The sequence below is a fragment of the Dendrobates tinctorius genome, unplaced genomic scaffold, assembly GCF_039654945.1.
Source record: "Dendrobates tinctorius isolate UK_male_01 unplaced genomic scaffold, ASM3965494v1 ptg000304l, whole genome shotgun sequence".
Taxonomy (NCBI): domain Eukaryota; kingdom Metazoa; phylum Chordata; class Amphibia; order Anura; family Dendrobatidae; genus Dendrobates; species Dendrobates tinctorius.
In genome coordinates, this window is record NW_027361971.1 from 4,522,415 (window position 1) to 4,544,637 (window position 22,223).

At 40.1% G+C, this 22,223-nt stretch overlaps 1 protein-coding gene across 5 annotated transcripts in view; it reads left to right on the plus strand.

The window, feature by feature from the left end:
* Nucleotides 1-22,223, plus strand: part of ATP2B4 (ATPase plasma membrane Ca2+ transporting 4) — a 286,539-nt gene that overhangs the window by 194,252 nt on the left and 70,064 nt on the right. For all 5 annotated transcript variants that reach the window (XM_073560761.1, XM_073560762.1, XM_073560764.1 and 2 more), the window contains 6 exons: nt 6,037-6,198; nt 7,926-8,140; nt 12,567-12,809; nt 16,201-16,442; nt 17,833-18,067; nt 18,724-18,903. In XM_073560761.1, the coding sequence (XP_073416862.1) occupies nt 6,037-6,198; nt 7,926-8,140; nt 12,567-12,809; nt 16,201-16,442; nt 17,833-18,067; nt 18,724-18,903 (1,277 nt within the window). The remainder of the gene's footprint in view (nt 1-6,036; nt 6,199-7,925; nt 8,141-12,566; nt 12,810-16,200; nt 16,443-17,832; nt 18,068-18,723; nt 18,904-22,223) is intronic.

Below are 22,223 nucleotides of genomic sequence, written 5' to 3' on the forward strand. Positions count from 1 at the left end.
GCTAGGCCTCACTCTTCCCACTTGTCCTGTGGCAGTGGGATAAGAGGATTGGGGTTGATGTCGCTGTTTTATGGCCGCCAACATCAATCCCAGCAGTTAGTAATGGAGAGGCGTCTAAGATGCCCACCATTAATAACGCCATAATCATATTGTGAAAAATACACAGCAAGAATACAGTCATTTATTTGAAAGAAAGGCACAGTCTCCTTTATTTGAAATAAACACATCCCACCCTCTTTTTCCGATTTTATTACTGTAAAAATTAAAATAATAAAACACCATATTTCTCACCTGTCTGATGACGATTCATTTGTCTCATGAAGAACTCCAGCTCTGCTACATCGGAATTACATGGCTGAGCAGTGGCATGATGCGATCGCTGAGCCATGAATCTAGGACACACTGAGCTGAGCTTGAGGCGCAGCGTCAGTGACGGGCGGTAACTTCATAGAGGTTACTTCCGGTCACTGCCAGCTGTTTCTATGCTCCGTTCAGTGTGAGCTGGCCGATGAACTGGGATAACCTTCTTGACATCACTGCTAGCATCATGAGAAAATGTTTATTTCAAATAATAGTTTGTTTCTATCTTTCAGTTAAAGACCTTTATTCTTGCTGTGTATTTTTACAACACATCAAGCCCATTACTAACCCCTGGGCTTGATGTCAGCTGCCAACACAAAGCTGACATCAACCCAAAGCCTTTTACCCCACTTGCCACCGCACCAGGGCAAGTGGGAAGAGTGAGGCCAAGCGCCAGATTTGGTGCATCTTATGGACGCGCCATTTATTGGGCGACTAAGGGCTCATGTTCTTAGTCTGGGAGGGGGGGGCGGGGAATATCCCTGGCCCTAACACAGGCCTTTGCTGGTTTGGAATTTATAGGGGAACCCTATGTCATTTTTTCTGGGGTCCTCAGTAAACTAACCAGTAAAGGCTAACAGGGCTGTGGAGTCGGAGTTAGTTTTGGTCGGAGTCGGTAGAAATGTACCGACTCCGACTCCAGCTTTAAAAAAAAGTATTAATATTTCATAATTGAACTTTCATATGAATTTTATAAATGTTACTCAAATATATATGTTCTATCAAATTATGAACAACAGTGATAAGCAGTTCTGCTGGAGATAGACATTTCTTACTTCTTGTGTGTCACTGTTCTCCACTGCCCTTATCTAATCTTATACTTGGTTAACCTCATGCTGCCCCAACCCCCCTACTTACAATGTATGAAACTGAAAGTGAAAATGTGTTGCAAATTCTTAGTAGTAAAGCTCCTCCTCTAGACTAGATCATACTAGGTGTGCGTCTTCCAAGCATCTCACAGCTGCCTGCTACTCAGAAGAGGAAGACTGTAAGAAGTATTATCCTTTCAACAAACTTTGCATCAGTTAACTGTGAGTACATGAGGAATAATAACAGTATTACTGACCACTATATCAGTTGTACGACCTGGCAATAATTTTGTACAATTGTTTTTAGGAAAAACAATTGTCATTTGGATTGTGAATGCAGAATTAAAAACCTGAGAATGTCAAAGAAGCATCACATTAAATCAGCTGTATTTGAACATTTCACCATCACTCAAGATAGAAAACATTATGTCTGTCAGTGTATGACAAATGATCCAGACGAAAACAAATGCTGTGAAGCCAAGATGAGTGCATATTCAGGCAAAGATAAAAATGCTCCTACCAGAGCTTCTAATCTAAAGAGACATTTACAGCGCTTTCATCCAGAAGTACTGAAAGCAGTGGATGAGAAAGACTGCATCCAAACCAATGAACCAGTGCCCAGCTCTTCCAGCCAAACAAAGGAGCAGAGAACTTTGCAGCCATCAGTTGCAAGATATTTTGTCAGTGACAAAGTTACTGTGACAATGACAGTAGATACATTTAAAAAACAGATCATAGAGCTTGTTGTAAAGGATAGTGTGCCTATGTCATTATTTTCACGACCAGCTTTTATGTGTCTGAATGGGGAAATGGCCCGCAAGCTTGGTGTTTCTCTGGAGAGAGAGAGTATTAGAAAATTAGTAATCGAAGAAGCTTTTAAACAAAAGGAAGAACTTAAAAAAAAAAACTCTCAAGGGACACTTTCTGTTTCTTAAAATGGATGCCTGCACACGTCACAGAGTGAACTATTTTGCCATCAATGTCCGATTTGTTTGTGACAAAAATGAAATAGTTACCAAGACATTGGCAGTAAAATACACCAAAGCTCATCACACCAGTGAGTTTCTCCAGGTCTTGGAAAAGGTTCTGCAAGACTATGAACTTAAAAAAGAGCAAGTTCTTTCTGTCGTAACTGACAATGCTTCAAATATGATAAGTACTATTAAGCTAATGAATGAGAGTAATGATGGTGACCAGCAGCTAGAAGAACATTCTGGGTCCACAGACACAGAAATGTTTGAAATAGAGGAACACAGTATTGTAACTGAGGAGCAAACTGAAGTTGCTTCAGATGAACAGCAACATGATAGTTTAGATGATCTTGTTGAAACTGTGTCAATATGTTCTTTAATTTATCACATGCGCTGTGTTGTGCATACGCTACAGCTGGCTATAAGAGACAGTCTGCAAGAAGGACATGCTGCTGCACTGATTGGCAAGGTGAGAAAATTGGCTACTGTTGCCAGAACCCCTAAAGTTGACTCAATTTTGAAGAGACGTGCTGGAAAAGGGGCAATTATTGATCAAGCCACACGATGGGGCAGTACTTACTTAATGATTCAGCGCTTGGTTGAACTGAAAACCTTTCTTGTAGACATGGCTAACCCTCCAACTGACACTAAATGAAAGTCAGTGGAATCAGGTGACTGAGCTGGAAAAATTGCTAGAGCACCCATTTACAGTGACTAAAAAATTACAAGCAGAGGACTTAACTCCAGGTATTTTCTTAAAGGAGTGGAAGAACCTGATGTTTCGCCTGTCCCAAAGAGGAGGGTTAATTGCAAGTGGCATTGCTACATCAATGAAACGGAGAGAGGAGCTACTATTACAAAATAACATTCTTTTGGCAGCTGTTTATGTAAACCCAATGCATCGGATTCTTCTAGATGATCAACAGCTAAGTAAAGGAAAAGAAGCTGTGTTTGAAATAGCAGTAAGAATGAAAGGGTTGCAGAACAGTCAGGAGGAACAAGAAGAATTTGGTCGTCCTGCCACATCTTCACCCTCATCATCAACTGATGAAGAATTTAATTTCGAAAAATATTTGGATCACAAGGACCGTGCAAAGCGTTCCCGCATAGAAGAAGAGTCATCCCCATCAAGGAACACAGCCAGTACATTTCAGCAGAATTTTTCATGTGCACTAAAAGAAATTGAGAAATTTGACCGTTCATCAAAAATAACAGTGCAACAAGCGATTCCTCTGTATCCTGACATTGTCGGAGATGTTGCCCGAGTGGTTACTGCTTTGCCACCAACACAAGTTGGTGTAGAGAGGTTGTTCTCTGCTCTCAAAATAATTAGATCAGATTTGAGGGCATCCATGAAGGAGGATCTGACAGAGGCAATACTTTTTCTGAGGACAAATGTATAGATTTCTTCTTATTAACTGCATAAAAGTGTTTATTGCATATTTACTTACAGTTTAGAAAAGTTTATAAAAGTTATTTGCTATATTCTAATTGTATTCTAATAAATGTAGTTTTTGCTCTAAGTGGTCTGATTACTTATATGATGGTGAGAAACTGAATAAGCACGATGTTTAATATTTTACAACAGTAAATTTGTTGTTATGAATTGGCCATTTATGAAGGAGTCCGAGTCGGAGCCTGATAAAATCCAGGAGTCGGAGTCGCAACTGTGGCTTACCGACTCCACAGCCCTGAAGGCTAAACAAACAGCTGTGAGCTATTAATAATAGCATGGGAACCTTTGGGGATATTGTCCCCTTTCCCAGATTACTAACATTAGCTCCCAGCCATGGGTTTTCCCTCTACAGGTTATGGAAATATTGAGGCATTATTAAATAATGAGAAGTACAGAGAGGATCGATAAAGTGGTAGCTTCAACCAATGTGTGTCTCAGGTTACCCCAGACTTGGAATAAAAACAAGCTAGATTGTTGTCACAGATCACGGCTCTGACAGAGCAACCAAGGAACAAGATCACAGGGAAGTAAATAGCAAGTATTCTCCCATATTGGTACTGACCTACATGTCGGTTAGGATCCCGATGGCACAATCACTTACATTTTATTTGTCGACAACAGTTGAAACAGTTTTTGCAGCAACTAAAATATGTGATGACTTACTGAAACTGGCAATCAATTGTCATTCTGTCAGTATTTTTCAATAACTTTTAAAGTGACAGTGGACAATTAGCTGCTGAGAACTTACTAAAAATAAAAAGTGATGCCCAATATAGCCAAAATTCCTATTGCCTCTTTAGCAAAAAATACCACCACAACTGAATAGAAAAATGGTAACTTCTCTGTAAATTAGAAAAAAGCACAACAAAGAAACTTTAATGTTCTAACTTTTGCTTAAACTTTTGGTGTATGGGTATATATATGGGGTATACACTAATATATCTATCACTATTACAGTAACATTGCACAGATCTGTTGTGAAATTTGTCATGTCATTACCACTTTGCTGAACTGCAACCTTAACCAAGGATCCAGCACTGGGGTTTCAATTTGCGACATCCACCATACATGTATGGCAGATGTGTACACTGTATGACGTAGGTTCAGGAGCTGAGCCTGCCCCATACAGTGCCTGCTGTGCTATATAGCTGGCATCAAATCTAACTGCTGGCGTCGGAGCTAGCTTTGATTGCAGCAGTTTAAGCTTAATGTCAAATGGCTGTGGCATTTAAAAGGTTGGAAGTGGAAAGGTGTTCCTTCTGACCCCTATTGGCCCACACAGGGGACGTAGTGTAGGCCCCATGTCTGCCGTGCTTATACACCTGTGAAGCCAAGTCTGCGCTGGGCTTCCCAGTGGATTGTAAGTTAATTATACCCTTCAATAATTTTACATTTTTTTTTTGCTGTATCCGTAACTGACCTAATTATTCAAATTATAATATTTATAGTTTGAATTATAAAGTGGCAAATATATATTTTTTTCTTTGTCACTTTACCTTCCAAAAAAATTGAATAAAAAGTGAGTGTAAAGTTGTATGGATCACAAAGCACAGCTCATACAAAAACAAGCCATGATACGACTGAAGAATAAAAAATTAAATACTTTAGAAAGCGACGACTAAAAATGGAAAGCAAAGAGGGGCCCACTATACACTGTCTCCCATGGCCCGCATAAACTTGGAGTTTCATAATTTTTGTAGACTAAATGCCCCTTCACTAGATGAAGGAGATCTATAGCTGTATATTTCTGTATACTATACTAACAGGAAGGCAACCTATTGTAATCCACAAAGGTCGTTGTCTTCTGGATATAAATACAAGGTGTTGATATGTCCAAGAGGCACGAATACTGACTGGATCTCCATTGACAATTTTTTTATGAAGATGGACTTTTGTGAATTCTTAGTGAGACATGTCACTATGCAGGAACATAGCAGATGATCACACAATCCACTGTCTTCTGCAGTCCCTCTTAGGGTTTGTTCACATATGTCTGGCCTTGTTGTCCTTTTTTAAAAAAAAAAAAAAAACACCTTTGCTAATACGAAAACACTGGAGGAAAACCAATGACTGGACTGATCCTAATAGTTTCGTATGGAAATTTTGTGTTCAGCATCAATTGTGACTTTAGCTCTTACTTGACGGGACAATGTTCCATTCTTATTTTCTGTGTCCAGCTATAGACGCTGAGCTGGTACACTACTTTAGTCAGTTCTTTCTCTTTTCTCTCATAAACTCATATTTATCTTTCTGTAACTTATTTCTCCTGGTCTCTGATTTCCTTTACGATTAATGCAATGACCTCTCCATTGGTTGTGTTTTGTTGTCTAGTGATATTCTGTTCCCGTGTTGCTTTTTTTGTCTACGTCATCTCTGATGTGTCTATTTTCCTCTTATTTGATATTGTCATGGCTTTCCTCTCCTTTTTTCTTTTTTCCAGCAAAAGCACAGGATGGTGTCGCCCTGGAAATACAACCTCTAAAGAGTGAGGAAGGTGTAGAAAGTGAAGAAAAAGAAAAGAAAGTGGTCAAAGTACCAAAGAAGGAGAAGTCTGTCCTACAAGGAAAACTGACCCGGCTAGCTGTGCAGATTGGAAAAGCAGGTGCTTGGTTGCTTCTGTGTGTTTTTCACTACCGGCGCTAACTCTACCAAAGTTTTTGGGCAGACCACGCCTGATGTAGACCAGCTATTGTAAAGGTTTTTAAGGTTTTAATGAAACATTGTCTGCAATGTCTGAATTTGATTGGCCACATGGTGATCAGGCATGTATCCCCCATTTAATTACCAGGGGTATATTCATATATGCCAGATTTCCACTTGAAATCCACATCCCCTGCATGCATGGCAATGGATTTCTGCTTTACTGTTTGCATTCGCTTGATTTGTTGTGCCATTGTGGAGATAAGTAACATAAATGCATTTTTTCAGTTGCTTCAATATCTCAAAAATAATGCAGTGAGAAAGCTATCAAAATGTCTTATTTACCTCGAAATTGTATCGCTAAAAAGGGGGCCTGCCACACACAAAGCAAGCCCTCACACAGCTCTGTTGATAGAAAAATCCATAAAGGAATGGGTCTCAGAAAATATTAGTACAGACCACTTTTTTTTTTTTTTTTTTTCCAAGGTTCAAATTTTTGTTTTAAGCCACTGAAAGAATAAAAAAGCGTACGTGTTTAATATCACCAGAATTGGACTGTCATGGAGAATAATGTTGTCCGGTGATTTTGCTGCCCAGATTTTAACCGTAAAAATGAAACAAAATAAATTGTGTCATTCAAAACTACAATGCAAGGGTTTGGGCTGTGCTAACTGAAATGAAGATCCTTGATCCAATAACGTAAAGAAGCGGTTTATATTCCATAATGCGTTTCCGCCATCTTTCTTTTCACACTTGAGAATTTCGCCAGTCCGGCATGGAGACACATTGTGCAATATAAACCACTTCTTTATGTTACTGGATCAAGGATCTTCATTTTGTTTAGCGCAGCCCAAACTGTGAATTGTCTTTTCCTTCAAGCATCATGGTGGAGTTCATCCCTCAGCCATGGGGCAGCAGCAGCCAGTATTGAACTTTCACATTACATGGATCTAATAAATCAATAAAGGCATAAGCCGATGGTCTGGTGGTGAGCTCTGTTTCCCAACAATGTTTATCTACTCAAAACTGCAACTTGTCCGGCAAAGGAACAAGCCCACCTAAGTGTCTGTTGATGGAAAATTAAAGATATGACTATTTGAAAGAAGGAAAGGAAAAATGACAAAGCGAAAACAAAAATTGTCAGCACCCTTGAAGGGAATTTTCATCAGATTCTTGTTATGGAATCTGAGAGCATCATGATTTAGGGGTAGAGAGCCTGATTCCATAGATGTGTCACTTACTGGATGGATTGGTGCAGTGTTGATAGAATCCCTGTTTCCTCTGCTGTAGATGTAGCAGTTCTCTGAATGCTGAGCTCTATATAACCCCGCCCACAGCACTGATTAACAGCTTCTTGTGTACACTATGAATTGTCAACAAGTTGCCAATCTGGTGAGGGCGGGGTTACATAGATAAGCTGGACACTGTGGCACGCGAGATGTAGTCCTGTAGTAATAATCTTCTGATGATAAAACACTGTATTGAAACTTTAGCAAGCTGCTTAGCAAGTGACACATCCTTGGGATCAGGCTCTCTGCCCCTACAACATGATGATCTCAGATCAACTAGCCAAGACCTGTTGACCGATTCCCTTTTAAGGGGTTAATAAAGATAAATTAAGAAGTTATATTTTGAAATGTTCCAACTTCTCCTTTATGGTAATGACAAATGTTATCTTGTCATTAACAGGTCTTATCATGTCTGCCATCACTGTGATCATTCTGGTGCTGTACTTTGTCATTTACACTTTTGGTGTATTGGGGCGTCCATGGCTCGCAGAGTGCACCCCTATCTACATTCAGTACTTTGTTAAGTTTTTTATAATCGGTGTCACTGTGCTTGTGGTGGCTGTTCCTGAGGGGCTACCCCTTGCCGTGACCATATCGCTGGCCTACTCCGTAAAGGTGAGAAATTGCTCTTTTTTTTTTGTAAGGCAAGATATACATGAAGTCAGCAATAGCATAAACCAAAAGTGCCCAATAGCTGTTCGGACATACATGTTTGCCTTGTGGGAAAGAATAGGTCAGCATCAATTCTTTAGTCTTCCAATCAGCAGGGAAAACCATCTTTTGGCAGTGATCTGTGAAGATCAGCCATTCTTTACATGCTACAGTTATAGAGAAGGTATTGCTAGTAATAGATGATGTGCACTTACATAGTCATATCAGTTCTGTAGCGGACATACAGCAACCCTTTGTGTTGGAAACGAAGCTGGTTTCCATGGCAGCAACTTGTTGCTATGGTCAAGTATCTTTTGTAAATGAGTTGGATGTAAGAAAGTTGCTTGGCAGTAAGCAGCTGTGATTCCATGAAGTCACACTGATGTGCGACAGCCCTCTCCCTCCCATAACCCTGTTCAGAATTGGATAGCAAGGTGCTTAGTTTTGTTTGGTTTCAGTGGGTGTTCTCACGGGAAATTTTGGAAGACATAAACATGGATAGAATTTTTTTTCTGCTCATGATGCATATAAGAATTAATCAATCCCATGTTACAAATTGGGTTTATTGGCAAAACTTTTCTGTGATAAACCACTAAAACCAGAAGATTCTAATTTCTCCATGTCCAGGAGAGAATTGGGACCTTGATGACCAGAACAAAATGTCAATTATTGGATTCCTGCACTGTAAAAGGGATTTAAAACATTTTGAAGGAAGGTGGGACAAAAAGGTCATTAGCAAATTCAAATTGGAGTCAATTTTTTGTCAATTCCAAGAACTTCTGTAGTGATAATCAAGCAGAAATTAGAAAAAAATAAACCCTTATTCACATAAATAGTTGGGTCGATCTTTAATATTCCAAAAATGAGTCCTGCAGTTGTCGTGTTCATAGCTGTGCCTGACAAATTTACATATATTGTTTTATATACAACGGCAGCTATCATGTTAGCCTTCTATGCGTGCGCTCAAGAGTTTCACAGACAAGGAAATGTATGTTTCTGTACCGTCACCGTATGGGGGTCATTTGCAGCAGCCCAAGTATTAGTGTGCACATGTGAGAGCAGTGCCATCAAGCAAAATGTTACGGTAATTCTATTAGTATATCGCAGTCATCATATTATATAACCCTGTGTATGCATAATTGCTCATTTTGCCCTTCTTACCCACCTACAAGTAATTCTTCTGTTTTGCATTAAGTCTATGACATCACATGATTAAAGACTGACTAGCTGAATCTTTCAAAGCTCTATGTAGAAACAAAATGAATTTTCCCTGCTTGAGTCATAAGTCTCTGCAAAAGTCCCTGTCAGGGGGAGAGGGAACAGCTGGGAAAGGAGTTGAAGAGGGGAAGGATAAATGCAGGGAAAAGTGACTTCCTGTTTCTACATAGAGCAGAAAAAAGAGAAGTAATGGGTAGAAGGGGAAAATGAGCAATTGTAAGTACACAGTGCTTTATAATATGACTGCAATTTTTTAAGTGGATAAAAACTTTGATGGGATTGCTTCTTTAAATGAAGCAAGTATTAAGGTGTTAAAAATCAAATAATTTTCAATAATTTTAAGTGTACACTGTGTAAAAGCTTGTCTCTTTTAATGACTACTGCAACCTCAGAATTATTCAACCCCTTCAAGACAAGCGTCTTAATAGAGTATTTTGACTGTTATCTGCTGAAAACGTGGTGCAACACCAGCTTCTGGCAGCATTCCTGAGGAATCTTATCCCATTCCTCATAGGCAATGGCCTCCACATTACTGTTATTGGTGGGTTTTTATGCTGGAACCACCTTCTTCAAATCCCGTCAAACATTTTTTATGGGGTTCAGAGAGACTGTGACTTCCATTCCAGAGTCTTCCAAGACTTCTGAAACCATGCCCTGATGGATTTAGAGGTATGTTTAGGATGATTGTCCTGTTGAAAGGTCCACTGTTTAACTTTCTCAGATAAAGGATGATGTTTTCGCCTAAGATTTAGTGAGATTGCCCACCACAAGCTGCATGTTTTCAGTGCCAGAGGAAACAAAGCAGCCTCAGAGACTCACAGGTCCTCCACCATCTTTAAATTATATGTAGAGAGTTCTTTTCAATAATAATAGATTCACAGGAATAGCAATTGTAGAATAGACTAGGAGCATATTTTTGTCAAAAAACATATGGTCCCCCATATATTCATAGTTCTAGTGAAATATAGATAATTAGTAATCATAAACTCCTATTGTTCTTTTCAGTATGAGCTTAGTTTTTCCTCCCCAAGTCCAGACATACCTTTGAACCATAGACCCTGAAACTTCCAGATTTATTTAATCGCTCCACAGAACAGAATTCCAAAACTTTTGTGGCTCATTTATATGATTTTGAGCATATTTGAGTTGACTTTACTTTTAGGTCAGTAGACATGTCAGTCTTGGGAGTTTGAGCATGGTGACCTCAATGTTCAGTATGTGCAAGCAGAAGCCTAGATGCATTCTGCCGTCAAATATTGCTAGAAGTCTTTTCAAGGATTTTTCACCACTAGAATCCTCATGAACCTGGTACCAGCTTGTGGAGACACAGAGGTCAGCAGGTGTTCTAGTCCGCTAGTCGAAGCCACATGGACAAGGGATCATCCCACCTAATGCCTCCTCTCCTTTTGCCGTGGGTACAATACTATTGCGACAACACAGGGTGAGGGTAAAACGGTGTCGCAGTACTTAACTGAACCACAGAACAGGCAAATAACACATAGAACAGCCCCAGCATAATACCAAGATGGTGCAAAATTACAGAGTCTCAAACTTCTGCTAACTCGCCAGTGCAAGAGCAACTGTGACTTCAGAGCCTCCAGGGCTGCCTAACCCCACTTGTGACACGCACAGAGAGGTAATGACAAGCTAAGGAAGATTAGAGTCCATTGAGGTGACCCCTAGCTTCTCCGAACACCTCCATGGAGCCAGGTGACCGGTGGGTCCCATTCCTGACTTTCCCCAAACATATCCATGGGGCTCAGGTGATCGGTGGGTTCAAATCCTAACTACACCAAACGTATCCATGGTTCAAATCTGTATTATTTCAGCTGAGGCTGTTGTTCCTTAAGCTGACATCATGTAGAATGTCAAATCTGTGTCCCTCATGATGGAGCCATGATGTCTTGGCTGCTGTCTAGTAATGAGTGTCTGGTTCTTTGAATCTCTGGATCTCTTGAACGTCTATATGTCTTGATGAGTCTAGGTTACAGAGGCACATCTCTGGGTCTAGTTAACAACTGTCCTTCAAGACAGCATCCAAAGGCAAAGAGAAAGATGTGATGAGGTTGACTTGCATTGTTTGACCATCTAATCAATTTGCATAGTTTTTACTCCTCTGTTTTTCAAGTCAACAAGCTAGCTGGCCTGGACAATGTGTAATGAACATATCAGCAAACATCATTGTTCAATTTCCTTACATTTCTGTCATCCAGGATAACCGCATAACATGTTACAATGAACATCAACTTATAAGTCAATATAACAAACTTATACAAACAAAAGTCTGTGTTTTCTTGACCAACCAGAAAGATACACACAAATTCAAAAGTCAACATATAGATAAGTCTATTCCTCATGGCTTGCTGAAAATAGATTGAATGGTTAATTAAGGTAAAATGCTGTGTTGTCACACAACTAATGATGGCTTCCTTGCAAACTAAGCTTTCAACTGTATCTTTAGGTGTCTAGTTTGCATCAGTTGAGGCTGCAGTAATCATTAAAAGTGGCATTTTGTGTAAAATTTGAAGACACCACTAGTTATATTAGTTGTGTTAAGGTACTTAAAGGGAATCTTTCACCAGGTCTTTGCCATCTAATCCGAGAGTTGCATAATGTTGAGACAGATTCTGAGTTCAATGATGTGTCACTTACAGTACTGATAGCAATAGTTTTGATAATCTCCTGATATAAAAGTGATTTTATCACTAGAGGGCTAGTATACTTGCTGCCATATAGTCTTCCATGCTCTTGAGCTCTGTATATGCCCACCCCCACCACAGATTGGAGGCTTTCTGGCCATGCACAGTGAACACAAGACGCTGCCTATTAGTGGCGCGTGAGGTTATCCTGAGCTCAGCATTCAGAAACAAACAGTGATTTTGTTACAATTACAGCATGGAGCCCAGTAAGTGACACATCACTGGAAGTGGGGTCTGTGCCCCTATATCCTGTTGCTCTCAGTTGGGGTAACAAAAGCCTGTGACAGACTACTTTTAAATTGTTCTTGTTAGGTTTATTGCAAACTGCAGAAAGTTCACAAAATTTGCTAATAAACCTAAAACAAAATGGAGGTTAAATAATTTTGGTTCTAACCGCATGTAAAATTTACCACTACAACACTTCTTTGACATCCAAGCTTTTCCCTGTTATGCTTTTATTTGTGTTTTTTTAGAAAATGATGAAGGATAATAACCTTGTACGTCACTTGGATGCTTGTGAAACTATGGGTAATGCTACAGCTATATGTTCTGACAAGACTGGCACCTTAACCATGAATCGTATGACTGTGGTTCAAGCATATGTGTGTGGGACTCACTATAGACAAATTCCTGACCCTGAGGCACTGAACCCAAAAATATTAGACCTGGTTGTCAATGGAATATCTATTAACTCAGCATATACATCAAAGATCTTGGTAAGTATGTATAAATCCAGAACAAGACTCCTGTAGAGAGAGTTTGGTGTATGCTATAACAGTATGGTGACACACCTGTTCTAGGAATTGGAACAAACCTTGGGGTTGGTTGTAGTATTCCAATAGAGCATATAAAATCCTATATAAAAAAAATTGCTATGTAAAAAAAAAAAATATCCTTTTAATGGAGAGAGTCTTCTCCCAATGCCATATGCTTCACTAAATTGCATAAATTCATAGTACATATACTTTCCAATAAATGCAGTTCTGAAGCTGGCCATACATCTTAAACTCGTCATACACATTAGGTAGCTATTACATGAGTTTTCCGTTTGTCAGACCGCTATCCTGATTCCTCCATACACTTGAGTACTTGGTCATGTAAGCAGTCATGTGTTTTCGACAAGAAAAGAGGAGAAAGCGTCTGCTAAACATCTGACTGCAGTTAATTTCTCCTTAAAACAAGAGGATCTGGCATTCAAAATGATAGCCCTTCTCTGCGCAATCCTTTTTCCTCTGATGTTGGGATGTCAGCAAACGCCTCAGATGTTAGATTGGCGTGAAATCGGTGGGCTTGGCAGATTTTCATCTAATGTGTATGGGGTGGCCTTTTGATGGCTGTATGTTCCCACAAGGAAAATGTCCTCTTAAGTGGAGGGGGATAAGCTACTGTCAGCTACCTCTACTGGTGACTGATCTCTTAGTGATCCCTTCGCTAATGAACAGACAGACACCTCCATCATAGTCGTGTGCCAGATGGTGAAGGGAACTGCCTGCCTACACTGCGTGCAAAATTATTAGGCAAGTTGTATTTGAGAGGATTCTTTTTATTATTGAACAACAACTATGTTCTCAATCAACCCAAAAGACTCATAAATATCAAAGCTTAATATTTTTGGAAGTTGGAGTGGTTTTTTTTTAGATTTGGCTATCTTAGCAGGATATCTGTTTTTTCAGGTAACTATTACTGTGCAGAATTATTAGGCAACTTAATAAAAACCAAATATATACTGATCTCACTTGTTTATTTTCACCAGGTAAACCAATATAACAACACAAAATTTAGAAATAAACATTTCTGACATTCAAAAACAAAAAAATCAGTGACCAATATAGCCACCTTTCTTTACAATGACACTCAAAAGCCTTCCATCCATACATTCTGTCAGTTGTTTGATCTGTTTACGATTGACATTGCGTGCAGCAGCCACCGCAGCCTCCCAGACACTGTTCCGAGAGGTGTACTGTTTTCCCTCCCTGTAGATCTCACATTTTATGAGGGACCACAGGTTCTCTATGGAGTTCAGATCAGGTGAACAAGGGGGCCATGCCATTTTTTCTTTAAGACCTTTACTGGCCAGCCACGCTGTGGAGTATTTGGATGCATGTGATGGAGCATTGTCCTGCATGAAAATCATGTTTTTCTTGAACGATACCGACTTCTTCCTGTACCACTGCTTGAAGAAGGTGTCTTCCAGAAACTGGCAGTAGGTCTGGGTGTTGAGCTTCACTCCATCCTCAACCCGAAAAGGTCCCACAAGTTCATCTTTGATGATACCAGCCCATACCAGTACCCCACCTCAACCTTTCTGGCATCTGAGTCGGAGTAGAGCTCTCTGCCCTTTACTGATCCAGCCTCGGGCCCATCCATCTGGCCCATCAAGAGTCACTCTCATTTCATCAGTCCATAAAACCTTAGAAAAATCAGTCTTAAGATATTTCTTGGCCCAGTCTTGACGTTTTATCTTATGTCTCTTGTTCAGAGGTGGTCATTTTTCAGCCTTCCTTAACATGTCCATGTCCCTGAGTATGGCACACCTTGTGCTTTTTGATACTCCAGTAACGTTGCAGCTCTGAAATATGGCAAAACTGGTGGCAAATGGCATCTTGGCAGTTTGACGCTTGATTTTCCTCAATTCATGGGCAGTTATTTTGCGCCTTTCTTTATCAACACACTTCTTGCTACCCTGTTGGCTATTTGCCATGAGACGCTTGATTGTTTGGTGATCATGCTTCAAAAGTTTGGCAATTTCAAGACTGCTGCATCCCTCTGCAAGACATCTCACAATTTTTGACTTTTCAGAGTCTGTCAAATCTTTCTTCTGACCCATTTAGCCAAAGGAAAGGAAGTTGCCTAATAATTAAGCACACCTTATATAGGGTGTTGATGTCATTAGACCACACCCCTCCTCATTACAGAGATGCAAATCACCTGATTTACATAATTGGCAGTTGGATTTCAAGCCTTTACAGCTTGCAGTGGGACAACATGTGTAAAAAGGATGATGTGATCAAAATGCTCATTTGCCTAATAATTCTGCACACAGTGTATATCAGAATGACACCTGTAGTTTAGAAACTGAAATCTGCCAGTCTTAATAATTAAATCATCACTCTTGCGTTGTTCTTTTTTTTTTTTTATTTCAGTGCTCAAGTGGTGCCACTAATTAAAATTCCCTGACTCTAATCTTATGCTCCCCAGCCGCTGTGTTCTGCTCTTCCCGGCACCACTGCGGTCTCGATCCATCATCTTGTGACCACAACTTCTGAATGATCGGAAGTCATAGGTAACGGCCACAAGTTCTCGGTGTAAGTCTGTGGGATCATCGTTCTGACCTTGTTCTGGCTCTCCTAGACTTACACTGAGTAGTGACTTCCGGCTCGCCCAGCACGCACTGGAGTGATCTGCAGGTCAGCAACTGCTGGAGCGGCGCCCATAAGGCTAGGTTCATATTGCGTTAGAGCAGTCCGTTCAACGCTTTCGTTAAACGTACTGCGCTAACGCTACTCCTATTTTTGATCGCATTATGCAATCACGCTCCATCTGTGCTAGCAGTGACGGACCCTCGAACGCTGCAGACCGCGTCCGAGGGGCCGTCACAGAATGATGGCACATGGCTAACGCATGCCGATTATGACATGTGTTAGCGATGCGCCACGTTATGGCAGTCTATGGGTGCATTAACGCATCCGTCACATAGTGTTAATGCTGCTATGTAATGGATGCGTTAAACGCAGCGCCATAACGCAATATGAACCCAACCTAACAGATAAAGACAGTGGCTGGTGAGTACTAGGGGCATAGAACTTAGATTAGTAGCACCACTCCAGCGCTGCAATGAAACAAACCCACTGGAGTGGTAATTTAAAGTACTGTTATATTAGTAGGTGATTTTGTTTTACATTTGTCAAACAAGAAATGGCTTTTTCTATCTTTAGACAACTTTTGTAATCTAACGTTACTGGACATCACGTTAAGTCTCCGTTCTAGGAAATCTCCCAAAAAAGACAAAAAATTCTTTCTATTTCATTTAGCAAACTGTATTACTATACTAACGTTCTACCTTTATCTGTGTTAACAAGCTTTTTGTCATCTTCACACAATCTACAGCCCCCAGAAAAAGAAGGTGGTCTTCCAAGACAAGTGGGTAATAAGACTGAATGTGCTCTGCTGGGATTTGTTTTGGACCTGAAGCAAGATTACCAAGCTGTTCGTAATGAGATTCCTGAAGAGAAACTCTACAAAGTGTATACCTTTAATTCAGTGCGCAAGTCCATGAGCACAGTGCTCAGCGAGACTGGAGGAGGTTTCCGCATGTACAGCAAAGGCGCCTCTGAAATAATTTTACGCAAGTAAGAACTGAGAGCAACTTGTTACATAGGTTGTAAAAATACCCCAGGTCCATCAAGTTCAACATTTCTCCATCAATTATACAATTTTTGTCGCTAAATTGGCTATAACCGACAATGTTATATGTACTGAAGAAATCCTCCACTCTCTCTTAAAAGCTGTTCTAGTGTTTGCCATTACTACCTACCACAGTCTGACTGCTGTAACTGTAAAGAACCCTTTCCTGTTTAGCTGCAGGAATCACCTTTCTTCCGCCCGTAATGAGTGTCCCCTGGTCCTTAGTATGGAAGGAATAAGTGATCTGCCAGTCCCTTGCACTGACCACACTTGTATTTACATATATAAGTAAGATTTCCTCTAAGATATCTTTTATTCTAAGCTAAACAAGTCCAAATTTTCCAACCTCTCCACATATGAGATTCCTTCCATCCCTTGTAATAATCCAGTTGCCCGCCATTGAACTGACTCTTAACTTCTGAATATCCTTTTTAAAATGTAGAGTTCAGAACTGGGTCCCGTATTCTAGATATGGCCTCACCAGGGATTTATAAGGGGGTAATAATATATTGGGATCGCGGGATTGCCTCTCTTTTTATACACCCTAAAATCTTGCTTGCTTTTGCGGCTGCTGCTGCTTGACATTGAGTACTGCTGCTCCCTTGTAACCAGAATACCCAAGTCCTTCTGTTCTGTAGTCCCGGGTATACTCCCATTTATTGTATATGCAGCATTAGGATTACTCCATCCTAGGTGCATTATTCTACATTTATCTACATTAAATCTCATTTGCCAAATGTTTGTCCATTCAGACATCTTATCCAGATCGTTTTGCAATATTGTAATGTCAAGGTCAGATTTTTAATATCCTACATAGTTTGGTGTCATCAGCAAAGACTGACACTTTACACGCAATCCCATCTACAAGGTCAATAATAAAGAGGGTAAAATGAATCTTTCCTAGCACAGATCCCTGCGGAACCCACTGCTGACTATATCCCATTTAGAGCACGTACCATTTATGACGACTCTTTGTTTCCTGTCATTTAGCCAATTCCTTACCCATCTGCATATAGTTTCCCCCAGTCACTGGTTATGGAGTTCAGTATAAGGTTGTTATGTGGAACTGTATCAAATGCCTTTGCAAAGTCTAGATAAATCACTTCAGCCGCATTGCCAGCATCCAGATTTGCACTTACCTCCTAATAGAAGTCCAACATGTTAGTTAGACATGACTTATTCTTCATGAATCCATGCTGGCTGGCAGCTATTATATTATCTACAATATATTTCTGCAGGTCATCTCTTATAATGCCCTCAAAAACTTTGCACACGATTGCTCTCAAAAAAGGATATTTTTCCCACATACTAATGTATTTTCTTTTTGTTGCATAGATGTACAAAAATTTTGGATCAAGGTGGCGAGGTATGCCCATTTAAAACAAGAGACCGGGATGAAATGGTAAAAAAAGTAATTGAGCCAATGGCGTGTGACGGTCTGCGTACTATTTGTTTGGCATATCGGGACTTCCCAGCAGGCACCGAACCTGACTGGGATAACGAAGCTGACATCTTGTCTGACCTCACTTGTATTGCTGTGGTGGGCATTGAAGACCCTGTTCGTCCAGAGGTAACGTATTACTAGAATGAATTTTCTTCCATAATGCATTTACGTCCCTTGGTAATGCAACATTTACACAGCTTCCATAGTCTCATCTGATCGCCATATACTTCTGTGTCTGTAAAAGTTACAAATGACCACCAATCTAGTAGCATGCAAATGATGACTGTGACCTATTGTTTGCTGTTTTTTTTTTTTTTTACTTTATCACAGTGTTGTTTAGTTGTTATACAAGAAAATCTTGTAAGTTTCCCGCACGATCAGGAGCTATACTCAAGCAAACTGTATGACTTTTCGTTTTTAAACCTTTTTTTGCCACCTTGCCACCAGATGATATTTAAAAGTTTATAATAAAATATTAAATGACTACATGCACAGTGTTTCAGAGTGAGAGTTTTTGTTTTTTTGGGGGGCGGAGGAGGATGAGGTCAGTGTTATTAAAATGCTGCATGATCTAGATATGGCATTTTTTTGACATTTTTCTCTGTATGCTGTTTTGTTGAACTCCAAAAACATCTACAAAAACAATTGTAAATGCCATAAAAAGCTTAAACAAAACACTGACTGCAGGAGATATGGCTGGTATCTCTATCTTTGTTCAAGTGTCAGCTCTATTTCTTTTTTTTTGCTCTATTCTGTCTCCTATTGTTTTGTCTCTTCTGTAGGTGCCAGAGGCTATACTGAAGTGCCAGAGAGCAGGGATTACTGTACGCATGGTTACTGGTGACAATATAAACACAGCTCGTGCCATTGCTACAAAGTGTGGCATCCTACTACCTGGGGAAGACTTCCTGTGCCTTGAGGGAAAAGAGTTCAACACACTAATTCGAAATGAAAAGGGGGAGGTAAGCAAAACAGCGAGCAAGCGGTAATGAACTGTGCGAGACATAGATTCTCTGCTAATCTGTGCTTGGCAGCAGGGATGTGAACAGATCCCAGAAATGAAATCCTGGCTTTCCACAACATTTATGGCAGATACTTATTATTCTGGAAAAAGTTCACCTACAGAAATAGATTTAGTTTTGTTTCATTAGGCAGCTATTTATGAATTTGGCAATTAAAGAGAACCTGTCACCATGAGACTGGAGACCCACTCTGCAGGCACCATGTTATATAGCAGGGTGAGCTGAGCGGACTAATTGTCTGCTTTTTTTTTTAGAAAAGATTCCATATGACCTGTGATTTAGTCATTTAATCCTCTGCTCTTTCTGGAATTTTGGATCCAGTGGGGAAGTCTTGTTAATAATTAACAGCGTTCCTTGTATAGGTGTGCATACAGAGAGAACTGTCAGGACTGCCCACTGAACCAAAAATCCCAGAGAGTGCAGAGGGTTCAATGACGAAAACACCAGTTTTACGGATTCTATTATCATTTATCTATATACAGTTAGGTCCAGAAATATTTGGACAGTGACCGAATCTGTGGGACTCTGCATGACACTATTTTTTATTTAAAATGCAACAACTGAAATGCAATTGAAATGTAAACTTTCAAGTTTAATTAAAGGGGTTGATTAATAATATCCTGTGAAATGTTTAAGAATTGCAACCATTTTTCTATAAAGCCTCCTCATTTCAGGGGATCAAAAGTAATAGGACAAGTTAACTTTGCCATAAAGAAAATGTTCATTTTTAATACTTTGTACAGAATCCTTTGCAGGCAATGATTTCCTCAAGTCTGAAAGCCACAGAAGTTACCAAACGCTGGGTTTCCTCCTTTGTGATGGTTTGCCAGGCATTTACTGCAGCTGACTTAATTTGTGGCTTGTTTGTGGGTACTTGCGCCTTAAGTTTTGTCTTAAATGGAATCTGTCAGCAGATTTTTGCTACCTCATCTGAGAGCAGCATAATGTAGGCAAAGAGACACTGAATCCAACTATGTATCACTTACTTTACTGGGTGCAGCCGTTGTGACACAGTCAGAGCTTTTAGATTTAGGAATGTAGCAGAGTTGAGAAAGCTAACTCCGCCCACAATAGAAAGTGATTTGCTTACCAAAGGAGGGGGTGTCGGACCGCCAGGCATATGCTGCTGTGTCCAGCAATGTTAACTGGTGCTAAAACAATCATTACATGTCAACAAAACCTTGTCCTTGATAAGGCCTGATTCACACTTCCGTTTTTTCAAATCCGTCAAAATCCGTTGGTTTCCGTTAAAAAACGGATCCGCCATTTTTAGCAGGATCCGTTTTTTTTGTCCCATAGATTTCCATTAGCGGTTACCGCGGATCCGTCAAAAAAACGGATCCGTTTTTTAAAAACGGATCCGTTTGCATCCGTTTCCGTCAAAAAAACGGAAACTGATCCGTTTGGCGGACACAAAAACGGAAGTGTGAAACAGGCTTTAGATGTATTGCTGATATTGATGTTTTAACCTCTTCAGCATGCTGTCTTCAGATTACAAGGCAAAAACCTGCTGACCGATTTCCTTTTGGCATGTGAATTGCTGCTCCATGGGGTTGAGATCTGGTGACTGACTCAGCCATTGCAGAATACTCCACTTCTTTGCGTTACATTCCTGGACTGCTGTCACTGAATATTTTGGTTATTGTCCATCTGTACTGGGAAGCGCTGTCCAATCCATCTTGCTGCATTTGATTGAATCTGAGCAGAAAGTATAGCCCTGTACACGTTTGAATTAAAACGGCTTATTTGTTACTGTGTATGTAGTCTGAAGAAAAGAAAATATATATATTTTTTATTCTATATTCATGTCACAAACTAGAAAAACATTTTTCATGAATTACATAACTTATATTAACTCCTGAAGACCATTGAAAAATAAAATGAGCTCTGGAGAAAATAAAGCCTCATACAAGCGATCATTAAAAATATAATTCTGATTTTCACTGCTGAAATTCGGAGGAATGCATAAAGGAAACAAAATTGGTTGATCATTTAGGCTTATCAAGGGTCAATAGTCAAGTGATTTAACATTTTCAATATGTACCCATGTAACATGTGCTTTATGCATCCTTGGGCCCCTGTTGAGGAATTGCTGAATACTCACTAGATAGTTTTCTTCATTGATGTCAGTTTTGTAGATCAACCTGTAGCCGTATGTACTTTATTTGCATTTCAGCTTTGAGTTTTTCAGAAAATAAAATTGCTGCAATCCTCACAATACGCAAAGTGAGGCTTTAAAGAAGGACCATTTCTACCACTAGCTCGGTAGGTGAGAGTTGGAGACTCAACAGCGTTCCTAGAACCTGGGAGCACATACGAGATAAGCAGAATGAGCGAGACTGTATACAGGACACAGCCCAGCTCCAGCTGCAACTACTCGGATTGTAAGGAGTAGTGATGGGGCCTGGTCGTTACCTGGAAATCCTCAGGTTTCTGCCTCGACCGTTACCGTTTCCTTGATGCAGGTAGCGTGATCATGATGTCATAGCTCTGCCTGCATTACTCAGCAGGAGCCATGCGCTGGCACTCGAGTTCAGCCCTTGAGTCTCTTTAAACCTTCCCCTCAATCTGCAAGAATTAAGACTACTGAGAAAAGTCCAAGTGGGGGAGGCGAAGCAGCATGCCAAGGGGCAAGGATGATTATGGAGAAGATTAATGAAGCAGGATAGCAGAAGAGGAACATGAGAAACAGGGGCAGGGATGTGGGGCACTATAGTTAACCCATGAGGGGAGAACCGTGGATGCTATGTATGGAGGACATATATGAGGGCACTGTACTTCACACCTGCAGTGACACAATGGATGACATTTATGGGAGAGCACCGAGGTTGATACTTTTTGGATGGACTGTGCATTACATATGTGGATTACTCTAGGATATATGGGAACGCACTGACGCTGACATAATATGAAGCACTGTTGATGACCATAATGGAGAAAGCACAGGGAATGACACGTTAAGAAGAATTATGTGGTAAGAAAATGAATCCCCCCCCCCCCCTGATATTGCTGTGGGGAGAAGTTGTGAACTTGGATTTATATATTTGGTAAAAGGCTGAATCCTCTAAACTACGAAGATACCGTATACTTCCCTTACTGATTCTCTGCCACTCTTCTTGCAAGGCTACTGGAGGCTGTGTTTCCTACCTGATTGGTTGCAGCAATCACCTTTTACGTCTGCTCCAAACTTTTTTTTTTGCCTAAATAATAACCGTCATTTTAGTATCTTAAATATGTAATATGCATGAAAACAAGCAACT